General features: G+C 40.0%; 2 protein-coding genes and 2 long non-coding RNA genes across 10 annotated transcripts; 2 read left to right on the top strand and 2 right to left on the bottom strand.

The window, feature by feature from the left end:
• Positions 1-251: 251 nt before the first annotated feature.
• Positions 252-3,345, top strand: LOC135331976 (uncharacterized). The gene is made up of 3 exons (XR_010393098.1): positions 252-753; positions 1,683-2,888; positions 2,975-3,345. It is a non-coding gene; the product is annotated as an uncharacterized LOC135331976 (long non-coding RNA).
• LOC135331887 (uncharacterized) lies at positions 3,329-13,366 on the bottom strand. Its single transcript, XM_064527167.1, has 13 exons — positions 13,193-13,366; positions 6,740-6,839; positions 5,520-6,052; positions 5,369-5,457; positions 5,248-5,325; positions 5,089-5,191; positions 4,976-5,034; positions 4,769-4,901; positions 4,567-4,710; positions 4,338-4,514; positions 3,996-4,281; positions 3,829-3,942; positions 3,329-3,767 (listed from the first exon to the last, which is right to left on the bottom strand). The coding sequence occupies exons 1-13, from the start codon at positions 13,229-13,231 to the stop codon at positions 3,514-3,516; spliced, it is 2,109 nt and encodes a 702-aa protein (XP_064383237.1). The 5' UTR covers positions 13,232-13,366; the 3' UTR covers positions 3,329-3,513.
• Positions 7,220-13,182, bottom strand: LOC135331966 (uncharacterized). Of its 6 annotated transcripts, none has more exons than XR_010393081.1 (7): positions 13,017-13,182; positions 12,248-12,339; positions 11,408-12,043; positions 10,987-11,114; positions 10,583-10,694; positions 10,248-10,319; positions 7,220-7,422 (listed from the first exon to the last, which is right to left on the bottom strand). It is a non-coding gene; the product is annotated as an uncharacterized LOC135331966 (long non-coding RNA). The 6 variants fall into 6 exon arrangements; XR_010393079.1 differs by having other exon boundaries at positions 11,443-12,043; XR_010393080.1 differs by having other exon boundaries at positions 10,987-11,583; positions 11,958-12,043.
• LOC135331912 (uncharacterized) lies at positions 7,342-10,020 on the top strand. Of its 2 annotated transcripts, none has more exons than XR_010393077.1 (18): positions 7,342-7,486; positions 7,535-7,625; positions 7,681-7,730; positions 7,791-7,861; positions 7,914-7,993; positions 8,148-8,234; positions 8,297-8,324; positions 8,384-8,542; positions 8,622-8,688; positions 8,747-8,823; positions 8,884-8,928; positions 8,982-9,071; positions 9,125-9,193; positions 9,266-9,345; positions 9,401-9,479; positions 9,537-9,587; positions 9,686-9,844; positions 9,902-9,979. XR_010393077.1 is itself a non-coding variant. In XM_064527200.1 (18 exons), exons 1-18 carry the CDS (start codon positions 7,342-7,344, stop codon positions 9,846-9,848), a joined length of 1,377 nt encoding a protein of 458 aa, XP_064383270.1. In that variant the 3' UTR covers positions 9,849-10,020. The 2 variants fall into 2 exon arrangements, 1 of the variants encoding a protein (XP_064383270.1); XM_064527200.1 differs by having other exon boundaries at positions 9,686-9,730; positions 9,786-10,020.
• Positions 13,367-13,661: the final 295 nt, after the last annotated feature.

The following is a 13,661-nucleotide window of genomic DNA, read 5'->3' as shown; positions in this document are numbered from 1 at the left end:
ACATCACCACAATAGATGGGTAGCGGGGTATTTTTCGTGGGGTAAAATCAAATCAAGGGCAAGCTGACCTCCACGAAATTTTAACGTAGGCGTGGCTTACGGGAACGCATAGCCTCGATTCCCTCATTTGAGAGCAGCTTCGGAATGGGAGGTGGTGGCAATGAAGCTGAGCAAAGATATAGGAAGGGAAGGATTATGGAGCGCCAAAGTGGACAAAAATATCGACAATTGATAGGCCAAGATCGTGAGTACATAATCGATCCAAAAGTGGGCACGGTCATACATTTTTGATGATCGAAAAATATCTACAATGGATAGGCCAAGATCTTTAGTACATAATCGATCCAAAAGTGGGCCGCCCATACATTTTTGATAGTTTGATAATGCCGCGCCAATTGATATTCGATCTACATGCAACCTGTGTGATGATTTAGTCTATGATTTCGACCTCTCAATCGTAGACATTGATGTTTGATATTCAAGAAGGTGTTAGCCTCGAGACCACGTCTTATTTCAATCGGCATGGTCTCGAGGCTAAGAACGTGTCAGCCTAGCCTCGATTCAAGGCCTAGTAAAATCAGCACTTTCTACTGAAGACCACGCCCTTTCTATGAGACTATGCTATGTAAAGTGCGTGGTCTCTACTCTAGTTCTCACCTACAATAATAGCAGCTATTTTCTTTGCCAAGATCAAGAGCATGATAAGTGAGCCAAGCTGATTAATTCGATTGAGGGAGGGCATAGAGTATTAAGGTACTATAATTATTTGGTACTGTTTTATTAATCTTTAGTTTAGTAGGCTAACACAACCGTTTTCTACTTTGTTCGTTTGTTCTTGTAAGTATAAAAGAGTCATGGTGTAAGGTTGAGGATCTTCTCAAAATCATAGGTAGCCTAACAGAATGACGTGTATGCGTATGTATTTATATTGTGGGGAAAGGACGTCCCTCCCCAAACTGGACGTGAGCTATTGTATGCATATACCTACCTAGAATATTAAACTTTGTAATGCTTTACAATGTAATGAAGGCTAATGAACTTGTCAATCTAATTCCCCCTCCCCTACCGGGGGTGGGGATTAGACCAATCACATGATATAATACCCCTACCTTTGGGCATGTTATTTGGTTTAATCCCCCTAGTACAACATGGGGGTTATGTGGGGAATAGACCTATCACTAGCGAGAAGATAACAAATACAGAATCACTATATAAATATTGACAGCTATACTCTTATAAAGCAAAAAGGCAGAGATTGCTTAGGATTAATAAACTGCTCTCACTGTACTCAGCATGTGTTGGAAGGATGAGTATGGCATGTGATTTTTTGACCCAATGCATGCATCAGGTGATCTGTCTAAGTCCCCTAGGTAGGGACAGAGGAGGTCCGACATGCGTGCACGAATCACTACAAGTTCAGTGCATTACAAGTTCAGTGCATTTGGCCTGGACATTATCACGTGACCGCAATGATATCAATGTACTGAACTTGTAGTGATTCGTGCATGTCAGACCTCCTCTGAGGTAGGGGAGCAACTTCAAGTCTAATCCCCAACTAATCCCCACCTATCCCCGGTAGGGGGGAGGTGGGGCATTACTTTGACAAGTGCACAAATAAGTCTATAAAGACACACCCTCACTGTTAGGTACCATTTTCCTCACATGGCTATTTCTTTCCTTAGAATGTCAGCTTCTGAGATGATTGACTTCTTGCTTGAGGCTGAAGATACTATTACGAGAACAAACATGATGATACTTGAAGGTGATTTAACTGTTGCACTTTGTACTGCTGAGATGGTCCTTGGAGATATTCTGAGTGCTGAAGATTTGTTACCTTTTGGATGTGGAGAAATATTAGTTGAACATGTGAGAAACATAGTTGTGTGTATTAATGAGGTGATTGATGATGAACACCGTTGTCACATTAGGGGACGACCACAAATACCAATTAGTGAAGAAAGCCTTATTTTGCTGCTAAAAGCTCATTTTTCAACTACAGCCATTGGGAAAATGTTAGGCGTTTCATCTCGTACAATAAGGAGAAGAATAGTTCAATACGGAATGCAAGATGAGATAACATTCTCAGGGTTGAGCGATTCTGAGCTTGATGATATTACAACAAATTTTATCAGGACGCATCCTAATTCTGGAGAACGATCACTAAGTGGCTTTTTGTGGAGTATAGGTATTCGGATCCAGCGCGCAAGAGTCAGGGAAAGTCTGAAGAGAATTGATCCCATTGGTGTGGCTTCACGCTTCCGGCAAGTTCTCCACCGGCGAAAATATAATGTATGCATGCCAAACAGCCTCTGGCACATAGACGGTTATCATAGGCTCATTAAATGGCGTATTGTCATACATGGAGGCATTGACGGCTACTCCCGACTCCCTGTATATATGAAAGCTTCCACAAACAACAGGGCAGAGACAGTTTTAGACAGTTTTTTGAGTGCAGTTCATGAGTATGGTCTACCCTCTAGAGTCCGAAGTGACAAGGGAGGAGAAAATGTGCTGGTGTCTCAGTTTATGCTTGATCATCCAGAACGTGGGCCCGGACGTAAAAGTTTTATTACAGGACGGAGTGTCCACAATCAACGAATTGAGAGGTTGTGGAGGGACCTATTCACAGGATGCATATCACTCTACTACGAGGTGTTCTCCTCCTTACAAGAAGATGGATTGTTGGACCCTCTGTGCAATACAGACCTGTTTTCCTTGCATTACATATATATCCCCCGAATCAACAGCCATTTGGATGAATTTCGCCAATCGTATGCTCATCATCGTGAACTGAGAAGAATCAGACTCCATACCAGTTGTGGACAAAAGGATTGTTACAAGGGTCAGGTGATGCTGCTGCTATACAAGGTGTTGCAAGTGATACATTGGTAAGAGTACAATGTAATTGTTTTGGGTGTTAGAGTGTTAGTTATTAATGTTTTCTTCAGTGTTATCACAATGTGATTTATTGTAGGAATATTTTGGAATTGACTGGGAAGGTCCCGTCACTGTGTCTGATGATCTTGATCGTGTCACTATTCCTGAGACTAGGAATTGCATAAGTAGAGAGCAGCACATTGAGCTAGCACATGCTGTTGATCCTCTTGAAACCTGTGATGATCTTGGGATATCTTTGTATATTATCACTCGGGCTTATGTTGAAGCATGTCAGTGACTGTAATTAATTTATATATAGCTAGTGTTATAGTGTTTATATTTGTTTTGTCATGTGATGCTGAATAAATTAATTTTGGCTACATATTAATTAATTTGTATATAGCTAGTGTTTTAGTGTTTATATTTGTTTTGTCATGTGATGTTGAATAAATTAATTTTGTTAACTTGTTATTAGAATCAATCATATAAGGTATATACCATATATTTGACGAAAGTGATGAGGCACAAAAGTGATTACATATGTGATGCCAAAATTAAACTGTCATGGTAGTAATGAATGTGAATCGAAAAAACACTGATAGCTGATTATATCTGAAAAATACACGAATGTTAGTGTTAGCACATTCCAAAACCTCCATGGTTTAGTATTCCATACTCCATGTTTTCTTTAAACCGGAGTTCATCATCATGAAACTTGGTTGGCAATGTTAATTGCAATGCACATGTTGAGGCCAAGGGATAGTTTGAAGTGGAGCTGAAGTGAATACTCACAGGGTTTCGACTATCAAAGCCCAAAACAGGTGGGTAGTCATTGCCAGTGAAGAAGTTTAGAACCTGACCAAGGCTCAACCCTGACTCGCTGCCTCCATCTGCATAAATCGGGGGGAAGCCGTTTAGTGTAGCATGATTTTTAATCTAATTACCTATTACCTTGTATGTTATGCAACATATCCAAAAAAAGCATATACGACGCTTTCTCTTTGACTAATTCAGAAGTTCCAGATTCTGAAAAATGCACGTCACCTATCAGAGACCTAATCATATCTGAACAAAATAAAATGGAGGTAACAAACAAATTAAGAGGGATGCCAACCTACTTGCTGAAAGAGGTGGTTGCATTCCTTCAACAAAGAATGGTTTTAGAATCTCACTGTACTTGGACATGGCCTCCCTCATCCCTAGAATGTTGAGCCCAGCTCGCAACTGGTCCAGAACTGCTTTGTTTCGGTACACAACGAAGTGGAGCAATAGTGCTTTTACAAGCCCAGGTTTCTCTGACATGGTGATGGAAGCAATGGGTTTGGTGTACCCAGCTTCAAGTGCAGTGTCAATATCACTCTGACAAGCCTGTCTAAGGCTTTCATTACATTCAGCTGCCTCGATCTTAAAAAGAAATCATGCAGTTATACATTATTTTTTAATAATGATAAGGTGTTCACCTGAGAGATATATTCCTTGACTTCGTAAGCCGGAACATCCTCCACACTGACATTCACCGATTCTGCACTCACGCCACATAAGTACTCGTATATCGGAGGTGCAATGAATGGAACACCACTGCTGCCTTGGAGTAACCCCATAGCAATCAAATTGCCAACATGTTCAAATTTCTTGTTCTAGAATAGCATAATTATAATGGAGGCAAATCTATACATAAGAATAGTGAACCTGCAGTGCAACAACATCATGCCTTGGCACCAGGCGATCTCCAACCCCCTCAAACAAAGATGACTTCACTTGCTTAAACAGGAGACACCAAAACTCCCGTTTTAAACCACCCCCATCTTCACCTGCCTCCCCAAGAAACTCCACCTATATTACAGTAACACATGCAATCAATTATAGTGGCCAATGTAAAGTACCTTCTTACAATGATAGTGTGGTCGATTGGAAAAGAACCACGCCTAACGGTGCGTAAAGCATCGTCGAGAACATTTTCCCGTCTCACAGTTACAGTCACTTCTTCACTGTCACATACTTGGAGAGAGACTTCAGAAGGTCTGCTATTGTTGCAATTGATTCAGAACTGAATAAGGCATTCATTTAATCTCAACTACAACCAACTTGCGTAAATTACCTGTTGTTCTTAGAGAGAGAAATTGCACGGTCTATCATCTCTTGCTCGGTTTGTTCAACCTGTAGTAAAAGATATCATCAAAAATCTAGTAAATGTATACACTTCCTACTTACATCATTGTCAGACTCAGAAGAAATTGAAATAAGGGGCTCTGATGTTGGCTTCTTCGGTGGGGGGGAAGTGTCATCACTATCCCAATGAAGTTCTCGTTTCAAGCTGTAAAGCAATTAATGACATTGTTAAATCATCATTAATTTTTGTAAAGTATCAACCTCAAAGGAGGCCTTCTTGGTGGAACAGGGTCTTCAAAGTCGTCTGAATCACTGTCTGATTCGAGTCCACGGCTCAGACTGTACAGTATATACATAATTATAATTGATTAATGGCAAGTACCTTGACTTCTTCCACTTGCAAATGTTAACGTGAGCACGTAGGTCAACCACTGGCACTTTAATGTCACAGTGTAAACACTTCTCCTTTAGCTATTAGAGATAGATAATTATACATGTAGCCACTAGCTGAAGGTGCATGTTCTGTATTTTACCTCATTAGAGTTTCCTGCTATAGGATTGACATCTAAGCTTTTTTGAATGGGTCGGATGAATACCCGGCCATTGCCAATGACGCTCTTTAGTACCTTGGGAGATGCTGCAATTACTGGTGAAATTAATTCCAGATCTTTAGTATTTGGAACACATCGAAGCAGCTCGAACCCTCCACACCCATTCAACTTGGAGAATGATGAGATTATGATTTCGTTGAAGTCCTTTGCAGAGCATTCTATGTCTGGGATTACTGTCTTTTTTTCTCCTAACCCAGCACTGACAAGCACATTTCGGTCATACACACTGCAGGGTACTTTTTTTGCTTCTGTACTGCTGAGACAGACTAACTTCACAGTCCAACTCTTGTGTTTCGTTGAACTCTTTCTCTCATATGGGGCAAAGTTTGCCTTCTGCTCGGATGTTCCCCCTTGGAGTCGTTCCCTGGAAGACGTTCCTTCTTGGAGTCGTTCCCTAACGGAACGAAGGGCTTCTACGGCTCTGCTGCATGACCCACTGGCACCATGCCTCACACCTAATGGATCATTATTAGTAAGATTGTGTATGCACTAATTATATAGCACCACTCTCAATTTATTCTACTCTTGATTATACCAAAATTTATTTGTCCAATGGCCATACCGTATAAGCTCTTTTTAAGGCGCCACATTAAAATAATTACGCTGGTAAAGGTGGCTCTATTATGAGGTTGGAAAATTAGTTTCGAGTCTTTAGAAGAGCGCCTTCTAATTGGAGGTAAAAAAACAGCTTTGCAAATGGACTGTGCATGTGCATGGCACCTGCAGCAGTTTTCTTGTTCTTCCAACAGGCCTGTGCGTACGTTGCACACGTTAAAGAGGCACTGTGTGGCCCAAATGTGGAAGGAAGAATTCTGTGATTGGCTTGCTCATTTTACCTCTATTTACCAATGCACCGTCAAAAAATAATTACTCACACGTGGTGGAGCTCCATTAGGAGTTTCAAAAATTACTTTGGAGGCTTCATGGCGCATCTTTAGAGGGGCGCTTTAAAAAACGCTTATATGGTATTAATGTGATACTTATTTTCACACAATCACACATCACTCTAGCTCAATAAAGATGTGCCTTATAATTAGCACCATGTTAGCACGTACGTACTTATAGCTTAGTATAGTACAGAGTACAAAAGATCTACAGAGAACTCCATAAACTCAAGCTAGCTAGCTGCACTTAACACTTACCATGCTGTGAAGGCGTTGACAATGAAGTGGATGTACTGGGTGTAGTGCTCTCAGCCGAGCTCTCAGCAATAGATGCGAGAAGCTTAATAGCCTGCTTGACACAAGCCGTTAATAAGAGAACGGTTAGCCAGGCAATTTTAACCCTTTTGCAACGCTGAGTCAGCAGGAAAATTGGGGGTGGGGCTGGACATTGCTGCACATTACACAGCGCAGCATGTGCATGGCACCACTAAATTCTATTGTGAAATAGTGTTGAAATGGCTAAAAGACTAAGTCTTAGCTTAGGCAAAGTAGGCAAGGGTGCAAAGACTTCCAGTTCTTCTTCTCCTTCTAGAGATAGTTCTAAGTCTTCTCCTTCTTGTAGAGGTATCTACTTGTCCAACCTTAGCAGACCCAAAGGAATCCGGAATGCTGGAAATACCTGCTATGCAAGCAGTGTGTTTCAGTGTTTAGTTAACCATGGGCATTTTATGAATAGGATGAGGCATATTGCAGAGAATCATAACGAAGAAGAGTGCACGCTGTGTAATTCAGGTAACACAATAAATAAGGACATTATTAAGTCTTGTGTATATAGTCCGTATAATTAATTATAACTATGAATGTCCTGCCGTAGCAACGAATCCATACATACAGGCAAGACGTGCACAGTAGAGCTTCTGAGATACCTTGACGATGTGTACCTATACGAAAGGGAAGCAAAAAAGACATTCATTGAAATGGACATGTTACCATCCTATCTACAAGGTATTATACAGAATAACATGTAGGTGGTGACACCATATTTTTATGCAGACATTAATATTTGCTTTGTTGCTGGACGTCCTGACGATGCACATGCTTTTTTTGTGTTTTTAATCAACAGTTTGTGCAGCACATCACAAAGGTAATAAGATTTAGGTGTTATACAGTGCCCGCTAATTATTACAAGTTTTTTTTAGATCAGAGAAGGTGCTCAAGGAGTGTTACTTTTTTATGGAAAAAGATTCTGGTACACATTTTATTCGTACAATTACTACATAATGACTGACTCTTTGGTTTCTCCATACAGTAACCTGCCCCCAATGTGGCGACGTATGTTCCCAAACAAACCCACAGCTGTGCATTGAGCTACACATACATGTAATTAGACCGTCATAATTATATACAACATACTCATTTTGTCTATTAAAAGGGTCCCAGAAAAGCCCATAGCCAGGATCTCATAACTGATTTTACATCTTCGAAAGTGGAAGTAGATCGCTTTTGCTCAAGGTACATGTGTACAGCTGTGCATTGAGTAATGAGTATTGAGTAATGATGACACACAGGCAGCAGGCTCAATAATCTAATCATAGACATTGATAACTACACTAACAACATGTGTAAACACTTACTTAATAGGGATCATGTATTTTTATTTCAATAGATGTAAGAACGGCAAGAAAATAAAAGAAGCACGCATAATTGACTTTCCTAGATTACTAGCTGTACATGTCTCAAAGACCCGAAGCAAGTAAGTGATATGTACCGCAAAAAAGATTATGTCAATTAAAACATATACATTAATTTGTGCAGTGATGGATCACCACAAGTTCAGATTCAAGTAAGCAAGCAATTTACACTTTATGATTAAACCACCAATGGATTTCCTATAAACCATAGAGTACACTACTCACAGTTTGTGGAGAGAAAAAGACAGCTAGATACAAACTTGTGGCTGCTATAAGATACTTAGAAATTGGATTTGGTGTGAACCACTACACATCATTTGTTTGTTCCCATGAGGACCCCACACAGTGGTTCCACATTGATGATTCAAAGGTAAGCATTAGCTCATCCACAGTGATGTGAAGATCAACGCTGACACAATGACAATTATGATAAAGCTGTTACCATACAGGTGGAAGTTGTTAGCACAGTAACTGTTCTACAACAAGACCCCTTCATGCTCTTCTATCAGTTGGAAGGTATATATACACACATAAATTTAGTAACACAATTAAAACTTAGAATTATCACGTCCAGAACAGGGACTACAGACCATGCCTGTGACTCTCAGTCAGGCTAGTTGCTTATTCACAAACGCATATCTGACAGATATTGTGAGTCCACGCAATCATAATTTTGTCAGAACGATTAAACTAATTCTTGTATACATGTAGGTTATGACAGAGTATGGTAATCTTATAGCCAGTGAAGCCCAAAAGGTTTGTAAGACCATGCATGCATTGATAAATCCTTACAACTGTAATTTTCACAGATAGGAAAGTCTGTTTTTATCTTGGGATCACAGTTCTTCTCAAAGCTATGCTTAACGGGTTATTCGGGGGTTAGGAGGTGGTACAGAAAGGTAATACTGAGCCCAAAACTATCGGTGTGTTATACATTATGCAACTGCAACAGGAAAACCTAATGGAGAAGGACCTCCTCTTATGTGTCATTAACGATGTGGGAATTCATTGGACCTTACTGGTACTAAAATATCATTATAAAACGTGTAAATTACAAGAGGTAAAAAACCGTGGAAATATATTTTTGTATTAGGTTATTGACATCAAGGCAAAGCTTGTGGAATACTATGATTCATACAAAGCAAATAAGGAAAAATACTGGCAAACAATACGGTACATAATTACGCCGTGCTAGGTACGTGAATACATAATGTTGTCTTGTCAAAAGGTCCTTTCTTGAAGAGAGGAATAAGGATCAAAACCTTCCTATACCAGATTGGGAGAACTGGCAGTATGTTCATAAAACTGTAAGGTTTTGTAAAGTACGACTTACACACTGAAATACCTACAATCATGTATTATAGGATCAGCCTGAGCAAACAAACGGATATGATTGTGGAGTTTTTGCATCACAGGTATGCTCATCACGCACTGTACGTACAATGCATTCACAATGTCAGCTAGTATTATAATAATTATATGAACTCAGTAACACATAATATTCATTTTATAGTTTGCCTTATACCGAACAATGGGAATGCCATGGGATTTTCAAGAGGTACATATCTCAATAAGTGCACAATACTAATCAATATAATTTCCTTATACAAAAGGAACAAATGTGCATATTTAGAAAGATCATGGCAGAAGAAATCCTCAATTTTAAGCTACTGTAAGGAAAATATAAATTATGGTTGGTGTGATAATAATGCGTTGACAATCTGCACAGCTCTATGAACGCACGGAATGCACTTCTTAGGAGTGATGTACCCCCTGAATTTAAATACCAGCCTGTGTACCTAGAGCCAAATAGAGCTAAGAGACTCCACTGTCGGATAATTACCACAGACGCGTCTTTTCAAAAGGTAGATACCTCCCCAACAAAACAAAAACAGGTCATGGATAGTAAGGTTGCATCACCATATGAACCTAGAGTAAGTGTGTTACCATCTACGAGTTCTACATCTATCCAAACATCGAAACCAGTCTCTCACTGTGCCAAAATTCTTAAAGGGGATAATACTACTCACCAGGCAAAACCAACGACTACCTCACATACATCACAATCGTCTCACCGGCAATTGTCTTTGGCTCCAGTATTGTCGAGCAACTCATTGGCCACACTCAAGAAACGGCCACTAGCAGACCTAACAAGTAGAGCAAATGTCAGTAAAATGTGTATACGTACGAAGACCACAGTGAGCTCAAATGGCAGAAACAAAAAATCTAGTTTCCTATGCCCACATTGCCCGAACAGTTATGCCCACAGACCAAGTGTTTCTAAGCACATTCATAGGTGCCATCAAGGAGCTCAGCTCAGTGGAGGCACAATAACGTGCAGTAAATGTTCATTCAGGTATGAATAAAACATATAATAAAACGTATTCTACTTACATTATTCTATACTTACATGTTCTTCGTGTAGATTGAAGACAATCGCTGATCTTATAGCTCATTTACAATTGAGCCACAATATGAACATGGAAGTGAACGAAGCCAATTTTCATACTTTTGATGAATTTCTGGAATGGAAGGAGGCAGAAGAATTAGCCAACAAATCTTCCTTTATTCAGCATTGTGCTCCAAAGACATATCAAACCACTCAGGTATATTACTACTATTGCAATCGGGCAGGAGTGTACACATGTATGAGTAAAGGTGTAAGGCAAACCAAGACTCAAGGTACGAGCAAAATTGGTGAACAATGTACTGCTCATATGAGAGCGGAGATAAACCTATTAACCAATAAAGTGGTATTAAAATATTGTTCAACTCATTACGACCACAGTACCCAACTTGCTCATTTACGCTTACCTACTTCCAAGCGAATGGAGATGGCTGGTAAACTATACCAGGGTACCCCAATAGAGCGCATTCTTGACGACATCTATGACTCAGTACCTGGTAAGCTACACAGAGAGCACTTAGTCACGAAGCAAGACCTGCATAACATTAAGAATCAATACAACATTGAGGGCATTATGAGACATGCCAACGACTTAACTAGCTTAACAGCATGGGTACTAGAAATGTCAACACTAACCCACAACCCAGTAATAATCTTCAAGCAACAAGGACTAAAGCAAGGTCATAAAATAGACAATGTTAGTGATAACGATTTTATTATAGGAATTCAAACTGAATTTCAAAGGGACATGATGAGGCAGTTTGGTTCTTTAACTATGTGTATCGACACTACTCATGGTACAAACATGTACGACTTTAATTTGTTAACCTTACTCGTCCTGGACGAGTACAATGAAGGAGTACCTGTTGCATGGATGATTTCAAACCGGCAAGACTCTTTGATTCTTGTGGAATTTTTCAAGGCTGTTAAAGAGAAAACAGGGGACATCTCTCCTCAATGGTTTATGTCCGACGACGCAGAACAGTTCTTTACTGCATGGAGAGCTGTATTTGGAGACAACCAAACCAAAAAGCTACTCTGTACATGGCATATAGACAGAGCTTGGCGTCATGCACTCCAAGAGTATGTACCCAATAGGAGTGATCAAATAGAAATTTACCATCAGCTCCGTTTACTCCTTACAGAGCTAGATAAATCAAAATTTCGTTTATGCCTCCAACACTTCATTACAGAAGTTAGTCAAAAACAAAAGAAGTTCTTCTCTTACTTTCAGATGCACTATACAACTCGCTTAGATCAATGGGCTTATGCATACAGGTGTCACACCACAGTGAACACCAACATGCACTTAGAGACTTTTCATCGAACTCTGAAAGTTGTTTACCTTCAGCACAAGCAAAATAGACGGATTGATTACCTGGTTACAACCCTCCTTAAACTAGCCAGAGACAAGATATTCGAGCGGTTCAGAAAGTTGGAGAAAGGGAAACAGTCACATAGGATCTGTGAAATAAACAAAAGGCATAAAAAAGCAATTCAAATGCAAGCAAGTGGATTTAAGGAGACGCAACTAAGCATTAACCAATGGAAAGTACCCTCACAGAGCTCACAAGACACGCAGTATATAGTAACTAAAGTTCTAAGCCAATGTGAATGCCCTTTACGTTGCTCAACCTGCAATACCTGCTTTCACATGTACACGTGTACCTGTCTAGATGCCACTATCCATTGCACTGTGTGTAAACATGTACACATGATCTGCTTAGGAGACACTGGGAACCACTCCGGCAAGATTGTCCCTATGGAAAAAGATGACATTGATGAAATGTACTTCTCTACACTGGTAAAGCAGCCAATTACATCAGAGACTGACAAAATACGTCAAAAGCTGCAAGCTAAGTTACAAGAGATTCATCACAGCAGTACCCAAATCTCACACAATGAAGCCAGCCCTTCATGCTGCGCTCAAGCTAGTAAATGCAGCATCGACAATGCTTCATGCTGTAAACCAAATGGAAAGCAATACCAAAGCGTTAAATCTGACCAGAAAGAGAGTCATTGCACCTAATAGCAACCAACAATCACAGCTGAGATTTTTTTCAACGAAAAAAAAAAGAAAAACAGAAACTGGGTTAGCTAAGCCAACCATTGAGCAAATTTCTTCTCTCACCACTCAACTTCTAAAACAAGAGCCATTATTTTGTGCAGCTTGTTTTAAAAAAGAAGACAAAACTAACACAAACGATATCAATTGGGTACAATGCTCTCGTTGTGATGCATGGCTGCATCAATTATGTGCACATCCATCACTGAGTCATACATCTACTATGGACATGGACTGTTTTGTGTGCCAGTTTTGTGAAACTCAAAGTGAATAATCTTATTGTGTAAAACTTGTTTACATGACTGTATATAATTATTACTACTATTTACACAATAGTGACAGACACACACTGATACATTATTGCAATGGTACCTCACAATTTAAGAGAAGTCCAGCACAATAGTAGATCTGAGAGATCCCATTAGCCTCTGGACTACAGTGTTGAGTGGTGCTGACTCAGCGTTGAGCCATCGATAGTGCTGACTCAGCGTTGCGAAAGGGTTAAATTGCCTGGCTAACCGTTCTCTTATTAATGCCTGTTGCTTGACCTTGTCCTCCATATTACTTGCTACACAACACGTGGTCATTTGCTAACACGCATGCGCCAGTAATAATCACCCCAGCGCCACCGCAGCCCTAGCCTAGCGCCTAGATCTAGTCTAGCCTAGAATCCAGGCAGATTAAAACACCTGGTCTCGAGGCTAAGCCTAGTCTAGTCACTACTACTGTCGACTTATTGTGATTGACTAGACTCAACCGTGTGATATAAATTATAATCAAAAATGTATGGCCGCGCCCACTTTTGGATCGATTATTATGTACTAACGATCTTGGCCTATCCATCGTCGATATTTTTCGATCATCAAAAATGTATGACCGCGCCCACTTTTGGATCGATTATGTACTAACGATCTTGGCCTATCCATCGTCAATATTTTTCGATCATCAAAAATGTATGACCGCGCCCACTTTTGGATCGATTTATGTACTCACGATCTTGGCCTATCAATCGTCGAT

The sequence above is a fragment of the Halichondria panicea genome, chromosome 2 (genome assembly GCF_963675165.1).
Source record: "Halichondria panicea chromosome 2, odHalPani1.1, whole genome shotgun sequence".
Classification (NCBI taxonomy): domain Eukaryota; kingdom Metazoa; phylum Porifera; class Demospongiae; order Suberitida; family Halichondriidae; genus Halichondria; species Halichondria panicea.
The sequence above is the reverse complement of the archived record's forward strand: the minus strand, read 5'-3'. Positions and strand labels throughout refer to the sequence as shown.